General features: G+C 40.2%; 1 protein-coding gene across 1 annotated transcript; it reads right to left on the bottom strand.

Annotated features, from left to right (window-relative positions):
• Window positions 1-4,427: 4,427 nt before the first annotated feature.
• Window positions 4,428-5,456, bottom strand: LOC129249215 (uncharacterized). Its single transcript, XM_054888904.1, has 2 exons — window positions 5,372-5,456; window positions 4,428-5,287 (listed from the first exon to the last, which is right to left on the bottom strand). The coding sequence occupies exons 1-2, from the start codon at window positions 5,432-5,434 to the stop codon at window positions 4,619-4,621; spliced, it is 732 nt and encodes a 243-aa protein (XP_054744879.1). The 5' UTR covers window positions 5,435-5,456; the 3' UTR covers window positions 4,428-4,618.
• Window positions 5,457-22,451: the final 16,995 nt, after the last annotated feature.

Here is a 22,451-nt window from a genome sequence, read left to right as displayed (position 1 = left end):
GGATGTGGACAATATGTGGTTCAACAAGACGGTGCCACTTGTCACACAGCTAACGAAACAATGGCTCTTTTGCGCGAAAAATTTGATGGCCGAATAATCTCACGTCGCGGCGATGTCAATCGGCCGCCAAGATCATGTGATTTGACACTGTTGGACTTTTTTCTTTGGCGTTATTTGAAAGAAAAGGTATACATCGATAAGCTAGCAACAATTCAAGAGCTAAAGGATGAGAGAATTCGGCACATTAACGGTATATAACCTCAATTATGCCTCAGCGTCATCGAAAATTTGGACCATCGGATGGAGGTGTGCTGCCGAGGCCGCGGCGGCCATTTGGCCGATATTTTGTTCTATACGTAATTGAGCTATACCAATATTATCATAATAAAGAGAAATTATAATAATTTCCTAAAAAAATTGTATTTTATTCAAAATCAACACCGGCCCTTGAAACTTAACCACCGTTTATAAAGTATTTTTAAAACGAATTTTATTGATAGTTGTATAAATAATATTAACTAACCCATAAATGCGCTTATAAAAAGTATAATTGTTAATTATATGGCAAATACGTTACTTTGGGAAAATAAAACAAAAATATAAAAATCGCGAAGAGTTGTGTACTCCAATTTGGGAAATGTAGTGTAGATTTGAAGTTAACAATTAGAAGTTATTTGATTGAACATATGTACATTTTCAGCTGAGCGAGATTGCATTTGAAAAGTATATATTTTATTGTTGAAGAAAATGATACTCGTATTTCTATGGAGCTCACTCAAAGATGGCGAGGGCTATTGGATGAAATAGTAAAATTCTAGCAAATAACATTAAAATGGATATATAACAAAGTCGTTGTGACTTCTGTGAGAATCCAATGGATTCATTTTAGGAAAAATTGCCTTGTAGTCTAAAATTTGTAAAAAGATTTAGAACGCGCTCTGAGCTCCAACTATATACATATGTATGTATGTATGTATATGAGTTTGATATTTTTTATTTATTTCGGGCTATATGCCCAAACCAGATATCCAGCATTAATCGATATACATACATATGTATGTATGTACATATGTACCTATGTATGCATGCATTCACGAACTGCTTTACTGCGTACTTAAAGAACAACCAGTCCCCAAACTTTCACCAAAATTAAAAATAAACAAATGTCAATGCAGTCGAGACGAGTGCAGCTAACTGAGAGACTATCAGAATAATCCAACGCAGCCATAGCGTTGTCATGTTAACTATAAATAAGTGGAAAATATCCAATTCGCCTACACAACCCAACTGATGGTAAACAACTCCAACCCCCCACCGAGCTATTGAACCATTTTCGGACGCTTTAGTCAGCTCTTCAAGAGACTCCCTGCAACCAATATGTGTGTATGTATGTATGCGTGGTTGTTTACTCTTACGAAGCGTCGCGTCGATATGAAGTCAACACAACTTTGCCCACCAAATGTTTAAAACTAATGCAGTCCATAGCAGTACTTGGCACTTGGCAGAAACGAAGAGACGAAAGGGCTACACCTACAGTGGGGATGGTGTGGTGTTACAGTGGATGCCGAGGTAGACGTTCCCATGTATTCAGTGCTTAGGCGAGTGAGTGGGTGCCATACAGACTGTGTGGGTGGAAAGCAGCGTTGAAGAAATATTTAAGACGAAACTTGCTCAGATTAACATTTTTGGTTTTTAAGTTTTGGTTTTTCCTCATTCTGTTTTCATATTCACCCTAACTTTTATGTGGCAAATGCGTTTGGGAAATGATAGCGTAAATGGCGTCGCTACATCTACATGGAAAATGCAACTGAGAGCTATTCCTTTTCATATTTAAAGAATAGAAGCTAACCCATAGAATCAGAGTGCTTGAAAAGCCGAGTTTGTGATTTATGAAAGATGTTTGATTGATTGGATTGCCTTTATTTAACTTTACCTCAGAGAAAAACCTAACCCTTTTCCTTTAAGAACACAATAAAATGTTTTATTCTCCTAGTCAACACCTCGCAAAAAACACTCAAGTAAAACTTTCTTCTTGGGCGTGCATTTATTTCTTGTCAAATCAGAGTTTATCTGTTTCCTATTTTCTATGAAAGCTTAAAAGGGAATAGAAAACACAGTTTATTTCCTGTGTCCCATGAAAAAGCTACTCATAAAAAACCATGCCGTTCGGAGGCGACTTAAAACTGTAAGTCCCTCGATTTCCGAAAAACTCAACAAAGGGTGTAACCGCCAATTTTATATACTGAAGGGAGGTTTTAACTAAACCAGTTACAAGAGTACATGACCAACAAAATAAAACGACTCGATGTTTCAGTAAACGAATTTTTTAGTCACAGTACAAATGACATTGTACATGAAATAAACTCTTTCTTATATCTTAGTCTTTTGAATCAAATATAAAAGATTACATTTAAATTAAGTTCAAATTAAGTTAGAATATATAAGTACAGGGTCCGGCACTCGAAGTGTAACCAGTTAAAAAGGTCATAAATTTAGTTTGGGAAATTACTTTTATTCAATTCAAAAGTAAAAAATGTGTGAAAATAATAAAAAATTGAGAATAAATTTACTTTCGCCTTGACTATGACCTTCACACGGTCTAGGAACGAATCGCAAACTGCCCGAATGTGACTTGCAAGTATTTTGGCCCACTCGTGAACAATGGCTTTTTTCAGCGCCTCGAGACTAGTGAATCTTTTAGTTCGGACCTTGCTCTGTAAAACCATCGGATTTGCGTCTAGTGAATTTGAGAGCCATTGTTTTTTAGCCATTCTTAGTTCGTTCGAGCTTTGTGAGACGGTGCCGAGCACTGCTGTAACGCCCATGGTCTGTCACCGAAATATTTGCCTGCCCACGACTTCAAAGCTACCTCCAGAATACTTTCCCTCCTGGTAGAAATTAAGCCTACAGCAGTTTTAGAATTTATTACCAGCCTAAAACTGTTTGAATACAGGTAGGCTACATGGCTGCACAATAGATCTCTTCAGGTCGCAATGCACAAACAGCGAATCAGTAATAATAATAATAATCCACTTCCAAGTCAACTTCATTGAAATTCTCCGGCAATTCCATTGGAATTCATTCGAAAGTAAAATTTTTAAATATTAAGAAAAAGTATTTAAAAAAATTGCAATTAATAGAGAGAGTTTTAAAATCCCAACTGAACCTTATCACTTCAACTCGCAGCATCGGGTGTGTTTTCAGCAGCATGAGAACTATCAATATCGATAACTATGGCTTGGTTTTTGTAAGAAAAAGAGCTACGGTCAGGGCACAATCCTGGCTGGCACTTCGGAGGTTCCCGGATTGGTGCACTTGCCATTACAACGTTCACGACCCTCCTACCCTCAAGGGAAGAGTAGGAACGGGACGATGTAAGACAGGACGAGTCTATCCATATATACACAGATGGCTCAAAGGGTGGGCGGAGGTGTTTACTCCGAGCATCTGGGGATCTACATATGTACTTCAGTTTCCCGCTCCCCGACTACTGTAGTGTCTTTCAGGCTGAACTGATGGCAATAATGAAATCCGTGACACTGCGATAAAACCCCTCACAAAACAGTCGAAAACCTCCAAGGTAGCCATGAAATGCCGCACATTTCTTAACGAGATGGCTGAGTCATTTTGCTTAAGGATAATATAGCTTCTTGGCCATCGCGGCATTGAGGGTAACTGCAGAGCCGATGACCTAGCGAGACTCGGCACCAAGTTGACCGATGAGTACATAGACAATGACATAGGCATACCCTTACAAGTTACTCATCCTTGAAGAAATAGTAAGGAAAGCAAACGAAAGATGGCGTAATGAAGCCACCTGCAAAAGCTCCCGTCAACTGTGGCCAACTCTCAATGCTAAACGCACAGAATCTTTGCTAAGCCAAAATAAACACAGTCTTAGCACACTGAGTTCAGTCATAACGGGGCATTGCCTAATAGGTAGGCACGCCCAAAGGATGGGTGCACAAGTACATGACTTTTGCAGAACTTGTGTTGATGAGGAAGAGGAAAAAGCGATCCCGCACCTTCTGCGTCACTGTCCTGCTCTATTCAGACTTAGACTCGCCATTTTGGGTAGACAATCCTTTAATGAATTGGAAAATGTCGGCTCTGTCAGAATTAAGGATCTTATAAGATTTTTGAAAAGTACACATTGGTTTTAGGAGGGATAGGGGCTAGTTCCCCACGTGGCATCACTGTGGGCCATGAGCCTGAATGTGTCCCACTGTGGACTACCGCTTCAACCTAACCTTACCTAGTCATCTCACTGCGAAAAAGCAGAGGAAATAATATACACATTTTACAGACCTGACACGAGAGAGAATTATTGCAGCATTATTTCGTAAAAACAAATGCCTTTAGCTTAGTCTGTTACTGTAATAATCTTTTTTTAGGTATATAATACGTCGGAATAAAAAAAGTCATAATTTTAATTGTATGCTATTTTTTTACATAATATATTTCCGCAGTAGATTACATTTTAATGAAAACATCTGGTCACCAGTAACCGTTATTTGATTACATATCTACGCTACATTTGCTTTAATTAAATTTCACGCATTTTTGTTAAATCACTCCTTCAAGGTTTAAACTCCGAACGAGATTCTACTACTCATTCTCAAATGTTCACTTCAACCAATTTCGATTCACGATACTGCTGCCACGCCTTCTCGGCCGCAATCACTTGCTCTTCTACGTCAGCTTGCAGTTTTGCGATTTGATATTTTTCCAGCGCTAATTTAAGTATCAGATACTCCATCGTGCGTTCCCCGCCATTCACTCCCATGGGGGGCTCCTTCAACTTGTCCACTAATTTTATAAATTTTCGCAGATATTCAAATTTATTGCCGGAGCTGGTGGTGTTCGAGCTGAGCGCCTCGGCCGCCGAAGCATCCAAAATATTCAAATAGCGTGTGATTATCTTCACCTTAGATGACCCAAAGTCACTGCGCCCTACCACTGGCGATATTTCCTCATTCAGCTTGGTTAACGCTTCTACAATTTCTTTTAATTTTTTATCAGTCATCCCAGTGAGGTTTTGCTCTTCCAACCAAAAATCAGACATAGATCTGGGGGGCTCAACGGTGGTTGTGACCAGCAACAACTCCTCCGGGCGTTCAGTTAATTTTTCTTCTATTGACTCATCAGGATTGAGATTGTTTTTGACGGTGATGTGGTCATTATTGAAGATTACAGTTTTATTAATAACATCTTCCTGCTCCGTCGACTTATCAGATTTTACATGAAAATCCAGTTCAAAGCGAAAGATCACATTGGCGTTCGTGAGCTATTTGAAAAGATTAGAGTTTGATGTTGTTTATGTTACACAAATATTCCATAATCAGTTTGTTTTTTGTTTATATTTGCTTACCTTTGCCTCTCTGGCGATTGCAGCGATAAAAACCACTAACAAAAAATGCATCCGCGGCCCCATTTCGATGCTGTAATTCAATGATTCGAATACAAACTAAAACAGAATTTCTTAAAATGAATTTCTGAAGTCCAATCGAATCACTTCTGTCCGTTGATGCCCACATTATCGCTTAACGGTTCTTATAATTATAGAAAGGTCAGGCGAAGTTCAAACGAGATTAAAGAAACTTTCGATTATTTGTAGATTTCAAGCTGAAAACAACCACTTGATAATATGAATTAGTTTTGTTGTTAAGGCAACTGCTCCAATACTATCAGACGTGTTGTTGAATTCTATTACGAAAAAAAAAATCGATTCGATTTTAAACGTGACGCTGTTTTATATATTTCCTTCTCCTATTGATTTTAATGATTTTTAATTTAATTAAATTTTAATGGGCTTACTTAGGAATTTCATAGATCCTGTTAGACTTATATGTATTTACTTATACTTATTTATATATTGGCATATGTTTATTGTACTATCAGGTCAGTCCATACGTTCATGCGTATTTTACCCATAATTTCACTTTTGAACGATTTTTGCATACAAAAAATTATTCGCGGAACTATTTATATTTTCTTTGATATATGGTATTGTGAATTCAATAAGTGATTTTAATCGCGGATAGAAGCACGCGTTCTTAAAAAATAAAATGCAATCTTCGAACGCGTATAAGAGACATATTTTGTATTTTTTTTACAAAAGTGGTAAAAATGCAACAACTGCTGCTGCAGAAATAAACACTGTTCACGAAGAGGATACCGTGAATGTAAGGTCTGCGCAAAAGTGGTTTTCAAAATTCCGAGGTGGTAACTGCGACGTGGAGTATGCCCCGCGCGCTGGTCGTCTGTCCCATCTTTAACTCCGATGCCTTGCTCGAACTCGTGGAAGCTGAGCCAAATTTGGCAGTCGATATGATAGCTCAGAGGTTAAATTCTTCGCATGGAACAGTTCACAATCCCCTGGTTCAGTTGGGAAAGGTTCCAAAGCTGAAGAATAGACGCAAAGTTTTGTTTCACCACGACAATGCAAGACCTCATACCGCAAGGCAAACATTACTCTGAAAGTATTCGATGCGGTACCAGCTGGTGGTAGCAGAAGAAGAAGAAGGCCTACTCCGCGTTGGAAAGATCAGGTGGAGAAGGACTTGGCTTCACTTGGTGTGTCCAACTGGCGCCGGTTAAGAGGTTATCGCGCCAATTAAAAAGAAGAAGATAATTGGAAGGTCTAGCGCTTTCTCAACGTGTTAAGTCTTGCGATGTATTTCGTTTTGCTTTCATTGATCCTTAATCCAAGAATTTTGATCTTTTTTTGAAGTGAAGAAGAAATACTCCATTCTTTTAGAACATTCATGTACCTCGCAGCACAAATATTAGGTAAAAATTCATTAACAGGCATATCTAAATTAGAGCGGCATCGTCGTTTATTTGTGAAAAATTTCTCATGCCAATTTGTATGAATCAAATTGAAGTCACGCAGCGGCAACGCTGAGCGTTTGGAAAATCAGCGTGTTAGCAAGTGATGTTGGCTGCAGAAAACGAAGAAGTAGTCATTTTTGAGGCACTCTTTAGTTGTTGTTCCTTGATTTAACGTAGCACTAGTCGCTCTTAAAACGCGACGTTTGCTGCTCTCATTTCAGTCTAAAAATTGGTTGTCTAAAAATTTGTTCACAGTTTTCAGTTGACCAACATGTTGCTCATCATCATCTTCACAATCGTGCTGCAATCACGTATACCATTGTCTGGAACGACATGAACAACTATTACCACAAACTTAGTTCATTCAATCAAAACGGTTCGGCATCAATAGGCATCAATTTCGTAGTGATTACTTCAAAATACTGCCACTGCAGACACAATAACTCCGCTGCTGTTTGTCCGAACTTCATAAAACCTGAAGTGAAGAATCTACCTTCTCGATGCGTTCTAGTAAATTGGCAATGGCCGAATCCAAGGATGATAGATTACCTGCCAATCCTGGTTCAGCTAAGATGAGAAACGAAATAATGCAAGTAACTTCAGTTGTCACGTCACCCAAGGATAGATACCAGGTTTGCTGGTGTTGTTGTTGTAGCAGCATAACCAATCCCTATACATATATGGGGAATGCTGTTGTTGGCCGGATATAAAACCGGGTCGTTCCGGGTACGTAGAAACGTCTGTCGTGGTAACGGACAGGTTTGCTATTTAGCTATGGTGAAAAAGAAAATGGTGAGGGGAACTTTGGCTGCCACGCCACTTGGGAGATTCGACAGCAAAATTCTGACCGCTCATTTCACACATTTTCACACACTTACCCCATTAGTCGTTGTTCAAACGGTAATGAAGTGTGACTGTGTTGACGTTTTTCTTATCTCACCAACACAATCTCAGTTTTTTCGTAAACAAACCACTGTATTGCCCCCGGTTACGTCAACCAATCAGCTGATTCTTTCAAATTTGCTGCGAGCCGGTTAAGCGTCTGATATTGGTCACACCTTCCAAATTTTTTCACCATGGTTGAATTCACTCTATCTGTATATGAATCTTTTAAGTCTGCATTACATTCGCCTATATTTTGTAGTTGAAAAAATGCGAATTTTGTGCACAGCCCTCGTAATTATTTTTTATTATCACCCTAGTAATTACACAAACCGGTTCGCATGTAGATACATACATATGTATGTATGTAACTTTTCCTGGTCCGGATCGTCTGCTTGTGTACTTGGAGTACATATGTAAGTGCCAATCGGTTGAATGCCTCTAGGCTTGTAAAATGCCAATAACAACAACAAAATAGAGTTTTTGTGAAAAAAAAAATAAAAATATGCTTGCTCATGCGCATTCGTTCTTAAGCTGTTGCATGCAAGTACATATATAATGCACTATAAAATTTTTGGTTGCAATAGCCATGCAACATCCAGTGTCATGTAAGTAGGTACATATGCACTTCCACATACATACATACATACATACATATTTGTAAACGAGTTTATGTATCAGTTCATAAATATGTAAGTATGCAGTACTCACATATATACACACATACATCCATATGTGTGTGGGTAAATGTTTGATTCGACACATTAATGTAGGACATCACCGTGGAAAAGTAGGCAATTGAAAGCAGAATGGGAACCAGTACCGTCCCATAAGGCGCTAGTTCTGTGCACGTTTTTCATTAGTTAGATTTATTGTAGGCCTTCGTTAAATGATATAAGAAAATAGTGTAACTCAGGGAAATCTCATAGTCCGATTTTCGATTATATTTTAATTGCATAGGGTTTTTCAAAAAGGGCCGAAATGGAATAAAAGAACGTTCACATATGCAGTTAATTAGCAATAAATCCACAAAATTCATCTACCCGTTCACACATGGCAGATTACCTCCAAAATTGACAATCAGCTGTTAAGACTGTTCTGAAAGGTTTGTCTTCATAGAAATTGCTTTAGTGGAATATTTCGGAGTTTTTGGTTTGTTTAATTATTATTAACGAAATGAAGAAAAGACAAGAAGAATGACGTTTGGTTGCTTGGTTAAAGTGGAGATTCTTCCACAATCCAACTAGCGCTCCCGCACTGTATTTCGTCTGGTCTCTCCATCTACAATCCGCGTTTCGGAAGTATCGGTATTCATGGCAGATCCACTTCTTGCGAGTTCATCTGCTTATTCATTTCCTTCAATACTCCGATGTCCCGGGACCCAGACTACAGGGTTTGATTGAAAAGTAATGAGCCTTCCCCCGCGGAGCGTCTGCCAAGCGATCAACCGAATCAACTGGTGGGGGAAAATGATCGTTGGACCTTCCCCTTCCACTAGAAACCGGACCCAGTTCGCTGGCAACAGCGGTGCAGTCAACATCGCACCGCACGTGAAAGCTGTATTAAAAGTGTGTTAGGATTTTGCAGTGGCCAGTCGCCATGACCCAAGAAGGCGCGCATGTCGAAATCCAAGGTCAAAACCATGCTGATAATCTTTTTCGACTCTCGAGGCATCGTCCGCAAGGAGTTTGTACCTCCAGGAAGCACTGAAAACGCGGTATTTTACAAAGAAGTGCTCCTTCGGCTTAAAAACCGCGTCGCCCGGGTTCGGCCCGACCTCGTCAACAATTGGACCCTTCATCACGACAATGCGCCGGCGCACACCGCCTTCCTCTGCACCTCTGCATTGGTCAAGATAGGGGTTCCGGTGCTTCTCCACCATCTCTACAGCCCAGACCGGTCCCCTCCGAACTTCTTCTTGTTCCCGCGCCTGAAAAGAAAGCTGAAGGGGAGGCGTTTCGACTCCATCGAGGCGATCCAAAAAACTGTGACAGCCGAATTGAACGCGATTCCGGCGGATGAGTTTAAAAAATGTTTCCTGCAGTGGAAGGACCGCTACCAGCGGTGTATTGACGCTCAAGGGTCCTATTTTGAAGAATATTAGTTGTATAAGCCAAAAGGTTTAATAAAACTGCTTAAAAAAATAAGGCTCATTACTTTTCAATCAAACCCTGTAAGGTAACTTTATGGTTTTCGCTCAAGGTGGTAAGGCTATTCCTGCTTTGATCCACCAGTTTAGCTGCATTTTTCGAAGCAACCCTTTTGCAACTAAAACAACATAGCCGGCACAGCTTATCATCATCCACACACCAATACCAGAAACACGCCAAAACCATACGGAAGGTTTTGTATTCCAAGAGGTAGCGGCAATTAAAAAAGCGGCGATTGGCTTTTCACTAGTGTAATAACTGTTTAGGAGGTTAATATCTACTCCGACAGCCAGGCGGCCCTGGGCTCGATGATGGTCCACTCAAAACTGGTTGTGGAATACCTGACTTCACTTTCAATTGCATCCGAATTCTTCAATATAAAGCTCATCTGCATACCTGGTCCAAGCGACATTGCAGGAAACTGTGAGGTGGATGTGCTGGCCAAACACCTGTGAGGTAGTTACACCGCGAAATGAGAGGATTGGGATACTGTTGACTATCTACAGTCTGCTCCTGGAGAGGTGGGCTTCGCGTCAACTCAGCTAGCATTGGGAAAGTACACAAACTTGTAAGCACAAACGAGTCGATCGGAGACGTTCGAGGAATCTTCTGAGGTTAACAAAATGTCAGCTCTCGAATTTCTTGGGTGACCTTACAGGACATTGGCTGCGAGGTATACATGCTGTGAGACTCGGTCTCACTTCGAATCTATTTTGCGTCAATTGAGGGCCTATATTTAAGTATCTTGGCTCTCATCTCTTTGCTACGCTTACTGATATAGCAGGTCTTGATATTAAAAAACCTGATGAACATCATCAGCAGTACGAAGCGGCTAACACCACCATAACTCAATCATCGTCATCCACAAATATACACCCACCCCCTTCACCCCCTCTATTGTGGTGCAAAGCCGTAGCATGCATCACAAATTGGAGAAACAGCTCAACCGAACAACCTTCAAAGGATGTTTTTAATTTCATTACTTTAGATTCGGTGGCCTCAGGCCAGTAGCTGTGAGAGAATCATTCTTCTTCTTAATTGGCGCGATAACCGCTTAGGCGATTTTGGCCGAGTTTAACAAAGCGCGCCAGTCGTTTCTTCCTCGTGCTAACTGGCGCCAATTGGACACACCAAGGGAAGCCAAGTCCTTCTCCACCTGATCTTTCCAACGCAAAGGAGGTCTTCCTCTTTCTCTGCTACCACCAGCTGGTACCGCATCAAATACTTTCAGAACCGGAGCGTTTGTATCCATTCGGACGACATGACCCAGCCAACGTAGCCGCTGGATCTTTATTCGCTGCGCTTTGTCTATGTCGTCGTAAAGCTCATACAGCTATCATTCCATTGCCTGCGATATTTGCCGTTGCCAACGTGCAAAGGTCCAAAAATCTTACGCAGAATCTTTCTCCCAAACACTCCAAGTGTCGCTTTATCGGATGTTTTCATCGTCCACGCTTCTGCGCCATACGTTAGGACGGGCATGATGAGAGTCTTGTAGAGTGTTAGTTTTGTTCGTCGAGAGAGGACTTTACTACTCAATTGCCTACTTAGTCCAAAGTAGCACTTGTTGGCAAGAGAGATTCTACGTTGGATTTCAAGGCTGACATTGTTATCGGTGTTAATGCTGGTTCCTAAATAAACGAAGTCTTTTACAACCTCGAAATTATAACTGTCAACAGTGACGTGGGTGCCGATACGCGAGTACGCCGACTGTTTGTTTGAAGACAGGAGGTACTTCATTTTGTCCTCGTTCACCATCAGACCCATTCGCTTTGCCTCTTTATCCAGTTTGGAGAAGGCAGAACTAACAGCGCGGTTGTTAAGGCCGATGATGTCGATATCATCGGCATACGCCAACAATTGTACGCTCTTATAAAATACTAGCAAACCCGGCCCCCTCCTCTGGGCACACTAAAATAGAATAGATATGGTTTAGAACAGAAAATATATGATTTTCATATTATTTATTTCTTTATTCAAGCGCTTTGGCATTAACAATATTTTTTGTTTTTCTATTTGTTTTTGAGTAAATATAAAATATAAATTGAAAATCAGGAAAAAAGAAGATTGTTTTTAAATTTCAAATCAACGCATATGAATAAACAATCGTCTTTTTTCCTGATCATCCATGAATTTTTCGTCTCAATTTATATCGAGCCATAACCGCCGAAAAAATGTATCCCACAAACTCGAAATTTTACAGGGGAAGGTTTTTTTTAAATTAAATCAGTTTGAATAAAGCCATTATTTAAAAATTTATAATGTAAATATTTTTTTGTGTAATACATTTAATTTTAATAATTTTAAATAGATATTTGCATCATAAGGGTTGTTTTTGTGGGATACATTTTTTTTGCTTTCCTTCTGGCAACCTATTATTAAAAAAGTGTGTGGGTTACACAAAAATTTATTTTAAGGAAGTGACTTCCCGTTTTTTTTTTATTTCATTTTTTTACTTAGTCCTTAAAATTAAATTACATTTGATTTGAAAAAAAAAAATGTATACATTTCTTAGTATATTCGATGTCCAGGCAACAAGTATGTGATTTTTATATTAGTCACAAAATTAGAATTTTCAACAAAATAGGTTAATGTCGCAAGCATAGCTCTGTTTTTGTTCTGTCCTGCGCAGCTATCACAATAAAGATGGACTATCAACTGGGTTTTTCTTTCATCGACTAATTTAAGGTATTGGAAAACAGTTGTGCAAATTTCATTACACCCTCGTTTATCATCCTTTTCTCCCCATAAAAAACATAACCCATCTCTTGTACCACTCTCATAAAAACTTTCATTGTAGAATGAATATTTTCTAGAATAGAACAAAGTAACACTTTTTCCATAGGAAGTATTTAAGACCTTTTGCAAGTCGAAACTTAAATAAGCCGGATTCTCTTTGCATAGCTTTTGGTCCTCCAAAAATATTTGCTTACATTTCTCTTTGTCCTTTAGATGAATTTGATACTCTTCTGATGAACGCAATTGCGTTTTGGATTCTGTGTCTAAATTATTGTAATTCTCGTATAAGATGCATTTATCTTTTTTAGGTAAATGAAAGCCTAAATTGAAACTGTTTCTAAAAATATTACGGAATACTCTTAACGATAACTGACTATTTACTTTATTAATAGTTTTCAAATGTTCTACATAATGCTGATATACAGTTTTTATGTTTCGAAATTCTTGAGGTAGATATAATTTTGTACTTTTATTTCTGCAATAATGTGAAGGAACCGCTGGTAATTGTTCTATAAAGGATTTTACTAGCGATATGCTTGCTTCCTCTGATTTGTTGTGGAGTCCCCTGTAGCCCCTTTTCGCAACACACGTTTCCTCCTCGACTTCTTTTAAACTTTCCAAACCATTTAAATCAACGAAAGATTCATCTGAATCGCTATACGGTACCAGGGAGAGCTGTAAAAATGTCCAATAATTGAAAACAAAAACATATTTTGCAAAAAAAAAACAAACTCATACCTTCGACATATTGTTCTAAAGCTTTATCTTTAATGAAAGTCTCAAAAAATTGTGTTTTTTTTAATTTTTTCCCCTTGTGTTTCATTTATTTAGAGACTTTAGAGAATTTAATTGTATCCCACACAAGCGTTCAAAGAAAATGTAAACAAGTCAGCATATGCATTTACATTAAAATTGTTTTTGTTATAAAATCATAACGGTTTAATCTACAGCCATGAAATTTTGACAGATGATGCAAATGATGTTGAACTATCGATTTCGATAACAAAACAAAAATCGATTATGGTGTGGGATACATTATTTTGGCGGTAATGGCTCGATATGTTTTATTAAGCATTGGAGCTTTTTTAACCATTATCCATTTATATTTTTCAAAAGAAAAAAAACGAAAAAAAATTTTTCTCCACGAACACATAATTTCATTCGGATTTCACATTAAATTCTCAAATTTCGTAAGAAATTATTCACTGTTCCAAAATCCACTCCAAAAAAATTCACAAACAATTTTTACATGTTGCACTCACGTTTTTTCCTTATGGCATCCAAATCAGAAAGAAATATTGACACATTGTAACTCACACTGTGAATTTGACAGTACAGTTCCGCCCCAAGCCTTAAAAAAGTAAGCGACATTATGGCTCGTTCAAAAGAACGCTGTACCCGTTGCCAGTGCTCCGAGTTGCAACCAAACTTTACGAAACCCATTTTCAATACTTACTTAACATTGTGCGTAACTTTGGTTTAATTCGGTGCAAAGACACGGCGGGTGCACGTTTTGGCATATATTTCGAGACCCTAGTCATCAATAGGTATGAAAATTACCCCGTATTAAAGCACTTATCAACAGCTTTCATTTGATACCCATATTGTACATACACAACCAAAGGTTACCCGGGTCCACGTTTTGACCTATATCTCGAGACCCCAGTCACGGAGCGGCATGAAAAATACTCTGTACTAAAGCATTCACCAACAGCTTCAATTTGATATCCATGTTGTACAAACACATTCTAGGGTCCACGTTTTGGTCTCTATCTCAAAACCCTAGTCACGGAGCGACATGAAAAATACTCTGGAATAAAGCATTCACTAACAGCTTCCATTTGATACCCATATTGTACATACACATCCGAAGGTTACCCGGGTCCACGTTTTGACCTATATCTCGAGCCCTATTTCCAAAATAAAATATAATCCATGTTACTCGTGGATGATGTAGCTTTCGAATGGTGAAAGAATTTTTAAAATCGGTCCAGTAGTTTTTGAACCTATTCATTACAAACAAACAAAGTTTTCCTCTTTATAATATTAGTATAGATTGTGCCTGAGCGATTAAGTTCTACGGGTCGTACGCTCCTCTCCAACATCAGGTTAGAGAATCATTATGCCATATAATTTGTTTACTTATTTTGACTAATATTTCTCCAAATATACCACACAAAATAGATTTTTCGTACAAATGTAAAATATGTATATCAAAGCGAACTGTCAAAGGAAAAACATGTACGATGGAAAACTAAACAATATCTATGCTTCTATGATAACTACATAAGTTAAGTCCAAGCCTTGGCTAACAGAGCTCGAACATGATTTTTCCTGAATGCAATCGACGTGGTTTAGGCAACAGGATTTGCAAAAAGGCATAGAGCATTCCAGCGAGTCCAAATGATAGAACTTTTTGTTGGTTATTCTTCACACTCTTACGTACATAAATACAGACATATTTACATGCATTTATGTGTGTATGTATTTATGTAAGTACATTTTCAAACAGACGAGATGCGGTTCCGCAATATTCGTATACTAAAAAGGCGTGGCAGATATGGAATATGAGTATGCGAGCACTAACGCTGCTATGTACTTTGTACCCTTGACATGTGTGCAGAAGTATGGTCATATACTCGTAGGCTTTTTATGTACATATATATGTATGTATACAGACACATGCTGCATTCATTGAAATGCATTCAGTGCAGCCAACATCACTGAAATGAAAGCGTCTGCAACTTTGGGCCGGCACGTGTCATTGGTAGGTCGTCTGTCTGGTCGTTGAACTGTTAACCCGTCCCCATAAACACGGAAGGGTTCAATACATAAGACTATTCATAAGCCTACCTATATGCAAATATGCATATTCACATATATATATATACATACATACATATATACCATTATGTATACGCATTTACTTGTCAGAAAGAGCAAGCGCGTTTGCATAAAAGCCCGTCTGACTCATGAAGAGCATAGCAAAACTTTGTATGCTGCTGTAATTCAAGCCTAGAATTGTTCCATATTTAGCTAAGTATGTAACTATGTAAGTAAAACCTATAAAACTATTTTAAATATATTTAAATTATTTTATCAATAGTTTCGCTGATAGTTTCTAGAAAATAACTCGGACGATGGCCGAGCTTTAATCCGTTGTGGACTGGTGAAGTGAGATTTATTGAATGGTATTTTTTTACGAAACCTATGTATATTATGATTGTTTTTTTTTTTGCAATTCAGACAACTATGACACTGTTGTAACAACTGATAGTCACTGGCATCTGAAAACTTAATTTACTCAGCGATTTTTCTATATCCGGAACAAGTCGAAACCATGACAGGCGCTAGTAGTAGCGTAAAAACAATATTGATAGCTTGAATGTCAAGATTTCAGTCAGAATGTAAGCCAGCCAAAAAAAATTAGCTGCTCTACCGATATCACCCTGTATGCATTCGGTCTGACCCAGAACTTGTACGATTTCACTTATTTCGTACCACTGTGCTACTCATGTCGTCAGTAGGGACCTCTGTCTTCAGAGAGTAGTGACAGCGTCAAAGCCAAGGCGAATCTATTCAAGTTGAACAGCTGATTAGATTTTTTTTATATGCCTTGGCTTGGGGATCATCAACACGAGAGGTTTTTTTTTTTAATTTTAATTTGAAAAATGTTTACAATTATGTCGACATATTTTTGAGAAATTTAATTTTCAATAAAAACGAAAAAGAAAAGTTTAAACAAGGGCAAGTTTGTGTTTTAGTGTATGTAATAATACATAGTACAAGTAGGTAGGTAGGTAGGTAGGGTGGTTGTCGTAAGACGCACTTAGACCTTCGGCAGGTCCATTGTGATGCCACTGGAGCTTATCCTTACTCTACGTGTTCCCTTTCAAACCATCCGGTTGCTTTAATAAACGAGCAGAGCTTCGTTAGCTTTAGATGGGCTATATCCGCTACATCGGTTAAAAATGCTGTATCGAGGGTGCGCAGCCTTCTCCTAGCTAGGCTTTCACACTCACATAAAAGGTGTCTGACTGTTTCCTCTTCTTCTGTATTTAGACAGCTTCTACAGAAATCGAAGTAAGGTAGTCCTAACCTTCTAGCGTGGCTGCCTATTAAACAATGACCTGTTAAAACACCTATCATTTTTCTTATAGATTCCCTGTTGAATCTTAGCAAGATCTTCGATCGACCGCTGTTCCAGTTCGGCCATGTCTGTCTGCTTAGTTCGCAAGTTGTGAGGTTTTGCCAGATTGTATTTACCTTTTTGATGGTTTCCCTTTCTATAAGTAATTTACAGGTGGCTATAGGTATGGGTAGCAGTTCCTTATCCGGTTCGAGATCGAGCGTTGTACCGGCTCTTGCAAGTTCATCCGCCTTACAATTTCCTGGAATGTCTCTGTGGCCCGGTACCCAGATAAGGTGCACCTTGTAGCACTTAGATACGTCGTCTAGTAGTTTAAAACATTCTAGAACTGTTTTTGACGAGTGTGTTTTTGATTCCAGCGCTTTTATTGCTGCTTGACTGTCCGAGTAAATGAAGACTTCATTTGTGGATAATACTCTCGTTTTTATCTCTTTAAGCCCCTCTTTTATGGCAGTGACTTCCGCCTGAAATACACTGCAATGATCAGGTAAGCGGAATGATTGGCATACTCCGAGTTTGTCGGAGTAGACCCCTCCCCCTACTTTGTTATCCAGTTTTGAGCCATCTGTGTAGATGTTTACTTTATTTATCTTAACAATGAGCCCGTTATCCCATTCCTCTTTGGAAGGAAATACTGTGACGAAGGATTTATACAAATTGATGTCCTTGGTTCTACAGAAATCCGTTGTGTTGGGAATGCAGGGGAATTGTTTTAAAATTGAGGAGTGCCCTCTTTGGTTCGTTCTGAGTAGGCCGATTTCTCTTAGTCTGAGAGTTGCTTTGGCAGCTGTTTGCTTACCGTACTGCTCTATTGGTAAAATGTTAAGCATGATATTTAGTGCATCTGTGGGTGTGGTTCTGAGGGCTCCGCAAATGCAAAGACTGGCCATTCTTTGTACGTGTGCCATGGTTCTTTTGATGTACAATTTATCTAAAGCTGGCCACCATACTAATATGCCGTATGTTAGGATAGGTCTGACAATTGCCGTGTAAAGCCAATATACGATAGATGGGGAGAGACCCCAACTTAGTCCTATCAGCTGTTTACAAGAGTATAGTGCTATTGTCGCCCTTTTTACTCTATCTTCGACATTTGCCTTCCATGTTAGCTTTCGGTCCAGTATTAGACCTAAGTAGCGGGCCTCATCACTAAATGACAGTGCCGTTCCTCCTAGAGTCGGAGGAGTTATATTCGGTATTTTGTGTTTCCTGGTAAATAGGATTAGTTCAGTTTTATTGGGGTTGACACTTAGCCCGTTTGCTTTTGACCAGTTTTCAACCATATTTAGTAAATCTTGCATGATTTCTATGAGTGTATTGGGGAATTTCCCCCTTACTACCATTGCAACATCGTCCGCATATGCTACTACGTGTTGTCCTCTCTCCTCTAGGCTCTTTAGCAATGAGTTTAGTGCCAGCACCCATAGGAGAGGGGACAGCACGCCGCCTTGAGGTGTTCCTCTGCTAACTTTTTTCTTGATCTCTGTGGCCCCTAGGGTTGCGATCACAAATCTGCTCAAGAGCATGTTTTTGATGAACTCAACCAGAGCTCCAGAGATCCCGAAATCCGTCAGTGCCTTTATTATGGTATCCGGTAGGATGTTGTTGAAAGCGCCCTCGATATCTAGGAAGGCTACCAGTGTGAATTCTTTGTTATACATTGACTTCTCGATTTCTGTAACAAGTGAGTTAAGTGCTGTTTCGGTTGATTTCCCTTTACAGTACGCATGTTGTGAGATGCTGAGCTTATTAGGGCTGATGTTAGCCCTAATGTGTTCTTCTAGAATTCTTTCTAATGTCTTTAGCAGAAAGGAGGATAGGCTTATTGGCCTGAAATCCTTAGGTGTTGTGTGTGAACTTTTTCCCGCTTTAGGGATAAAGACCACTTTTACCTCTTTCCATGTTGATGGGACACTTTTCAGTTTCAGAGCGGCCTTAAATATGGCCGTCACCCACTCCATGATGTAGTTGAGTGAATGTTGTATTTGGGCCGGGAATAATCCATCTGGGCCCGGTGATTTAAATGGTTTGAACGTGTTCACTGCCCAGGTTATCCTAGTTTCAGTGATTATTTCTTCAATGTCAGAATTTGATCTTTCCGTACCATTGTCGATTACTACGTTAGATGATTCGTTGCAGGGAAAGTGCGTGTCCACTAGCAACTTCAACGTTTCGTCACTCGAAGTAGTCCAACTCCTATCCGGTTTTTGGAGGTATCCGATGGGATTGTGTTTTTTTGAGAGGATTTTGCGCAGTCTGGAGGCCTCTGTGGTTCCTTCGATTTCTCCACAGAACTTTCTCCAACCAGACCTTTTCGCTTTCCTAACTTCTTTTTTGTAAGTTTTTAGTTTACTGTAGTAGCAGTCCCAGTCTTTACTCTCCCGTGTCGCTTTCGCTCTGTTAAACTGTTTTCTGCTGTCGTTTCTTAATGTAGACAGGTCTTCTGACCACCAGGGCGGCTTTTTCTTCCCCTTATACCTACTTAAAGGGCAAGCCTTGTTTAGCGCAGTTCTACAGACCTCCGTAAGGGTTTGTACGTGTTCGTTCAATGATTCTCTGTCTTCAATAGTAATATTTTGGGAATTTGGAAGTCTTTCCTTAAGTTCCCGTTTATATATATGCCAGTTGGTCTTTTTCAAGTTCCTATTGGCGGGTGGAGCCCGTGGGTTGTTTCCCCCAAATTTAATTTCTATGTAGCGATGATCGGAGTAAGAGTGTTCATTCAGAACCCTCCACTGCGTCATCTTTCCGTAAAGGGTTTGACTTGCCAGCGTAATATCAAGAACTTCTTGTCTATTACGCGTAATAAATGTAGGTTCGTTGCCTTTGTTACACACTAAAAGCTTACTACATATAATATAATTAAAGAGAGACTCACCTCGTTCGTTTGTATCCGAGCTCCCCCATATGGTATGGTGGGCATTGGCATCACCTCCTAGTACTAGTTTGCGGTTGTGAGCTTTACAGTCTTCCACAAGGCTTCTTATTAGCGGTGACGGCAGTGGACCTGTGTCGTCTCCGGCAAAATAGAACGAGGTTAGCCAGGTGTTGCTTCCGCTCACTTCCCAGCTAACCGTCGTAGTATCTGCGTTACTGAAATTATGAATCATAAAGATATTAAGATGTACTTTTGCCATTATGCATGCTCTTTTAGTACCTTCACAATTAGTCTTATATACTTTATAACCTGGTGTCCTCAAACCGCAGATTTCGCCATTCCGTACCCAGGGTTCCTGGATGAGGACTACATCCGGCTGATCTTCTGCCAGACGATCCAGGAGGGCATGGCAGGCTTCTTTACAATGGTGTAGGTTTATCTGAAGAAGATGCATTAGCTGTTAACGTTACGTCTGGGTCTTCTTTGCTTTCGCATAAAAGTTCCCTTTCGGAATACTTACGCTGTTGTGTGGGATACTTACCCTCCCGTACGAAGTACAACCTCCCTAAGCCCATTTCTGAGCCTGAAGAGGCGTATTCTTCTTCGGTGGGCTGGTCGTCCTCGCTCATGGGCTCGATTTCACTCATGGGCTCCAGCTCCCTCATGGGCTTTTCGCTTTCTTTCGTGGCGAGGAACTCAATAGCATCCGTGTCGGTTTTGTAAATGTGGAGTTTCACCTTCACAAAACCGTACCGCAGTTGCCCGTCGCATTTCGCTAACGGTTCAATTGAGTTCTCCGTGAGGAGCAGGAGAGCCTGCATGGTGGCGCGCTTCTGCTCTTTCGATTCGTCCGCGCTGCTTTGGTTGGTGATGGTTTTGACGTATCTCCACTCCTGCGTTGGGATATCTGGATTGCAGACCCGGATGAGCTTCATAATCTCTACCGGGTCTTCGACGGTTGAAGGTAACCAAACCCTTGCTCGAGGCCTGGACGGAATATCCTTCCTGTCCACGACCACTAGCTTGGCATTTGGGTACACTTCTCCAACTTTGGAGATGGCCTCTTTGTACAGCTGAACCGATCTCTCATCGTCGCACGCTATTATTTTTATCTGGCCTTGGTGCCAGCCTAAGTCTTCGCACGCAGGCGGGGGGCCGGGGTTCTCCAGAATGACCTTCAGTGCCACTTTCGTTAGCTCGGCCTCTACCCATTTCCATTGGGCCTTGGGGATCATACCTTCAGGATGGTTCTGGTCCAGGACCCCTATGATAAAGCGGTCTTTTGCAACCTCCGCAAATGATTTTCTGGGCGTCACGCCCATTGGTTTGTGCCTTTTTGCACTCGGCTTATTCTCCTCCAAGGACCGCTGTCGTTTTGGAGCCGACTGTGTTGGTTTGAAGTCAGGGTTGAAATCAGGAATGATCGCTTTCGCTCTATCAATCGCCTCTTTCAACTCCTGAGACAATTCGCTTTCTTTTGGGTGAGTTTCGTGCACCCTCCTTAGGAGCCTGGCTGCATTTCTGCGATCCTGGTAGCTCGCTTTCGCTGGGTCTACCACCCTCACAAGCGGCCATCCTTCGGTACCGGAGCTAGCAGTAGCTGTGCTTCCGGTCGGGACCGTTTTTGGGGGCTGAATCACAGTAGATTGCCGGGCTAGTGCACCCCTACTTGTGCTTGGACCTGTGTCCAGCTCTGGTTGTGTGGCAGCTGGCCTCGCTTTCGCTGAAGTTGTCGCTGTGTGCTTTGATCGACTTATTTGGCCGATGGATGGAGTTCTATGTGAGCTCGGTGCAACCGTTGCTCTTATTGTGGAACTGTTTGTTCCTGTCGGTCTTTTCGAAGGAGGACCGATCTCCTTTTTTTTAATTGTTTTTGAAACGTCTTGCATGTTTGGACCCACGAGTGTCGGAGAAAGGATGTCCGCCCGTGCATAGCTCCGAACTACACGGGTAAGGCTAGTTATTACGGAGGGCGCCAGGTATCCGTAAGCTCCGTTCGAGACTTGGTTATTTGTTAGAAGGGCCCCAAGCCTGACAGATTCTCGGCACGGGTCGCATCACACCTTAATCCAGCCCTTCACCCCCGACCACGTTAAGAGTACTTTGGGTAGAGCTGTACTATTGAGGAGTATCGAACCCAACCCATAGTATCCTTAACTTAGCTAAGTACCTCCTATAAATAGGAAAACTGTGGTACTTATTACCAGCTGGCACCCTCGGGGAGGGTTCAGTGGAGGATTTTCGCCAGCCATATAGTACAAGTAACTGCGAAATAAATTTCTTCAATGTATTTTTATTTAAAACAGAAATAACTAAAACTATTTCAAATTCATTAAAGGGAGAGATGCGAAAATGCTTATATCGACACAATTCTTATATCACAATTCTGCAATGATGTCATTGTTGTTGATGGTCTCCGGCCATGGTAGAATCTCAAATCATCATTGCGTGTAATTATAAACAATCTATCAATGGAAGTAACACGTAACAGTGCGACATACCCTTGCGATTGTGACTGCTTTTTATCGTATTCATAGATTATTTCAGAATATGTACCGCCCTGAGATTTGTGTGTAGTACTGGCATATGCACAAACTACAGGAAAATGTGTACGTTTTGCATTTATAGTTTTATTGTGATTTACTGGTATTGTAGCTGATCATCTAGCTATCGGTACTGCTGTTTTACTAATATTGTTAGCTATCATATGCGCACTGAATTTTTTGACGTGATAACGTCTTATAATTCGATTTAGCGGGCTGCACGCACGAAAAAATGTGTCGTTACCTTGCTCATTAGTGTTACCTTGCTCATTAGT

The sequence above is a fragment of the Anastrepha obliqua genome, chromosome 1, assembly GCF_027943255.1.
Source record: "Anastrepha obliqua isolate idAnaObli1 chromosome 1, idAnaObli1_1.0, whole genome shotgun sequence".
In the NCBI taxonomy this organism is placed as follows: domain Eukaryota; kingdom Metazoa; phylum Arthropoda; class Insecta; order Diptera; family Tephritidae; genus Anastrepha; species Anastrepha obliqua.
The sequence above is the reverse complement of the archived record's forward strand: the minus strand, read 5'-3'. Positions and strand labels throughout refer to the sequence as shown.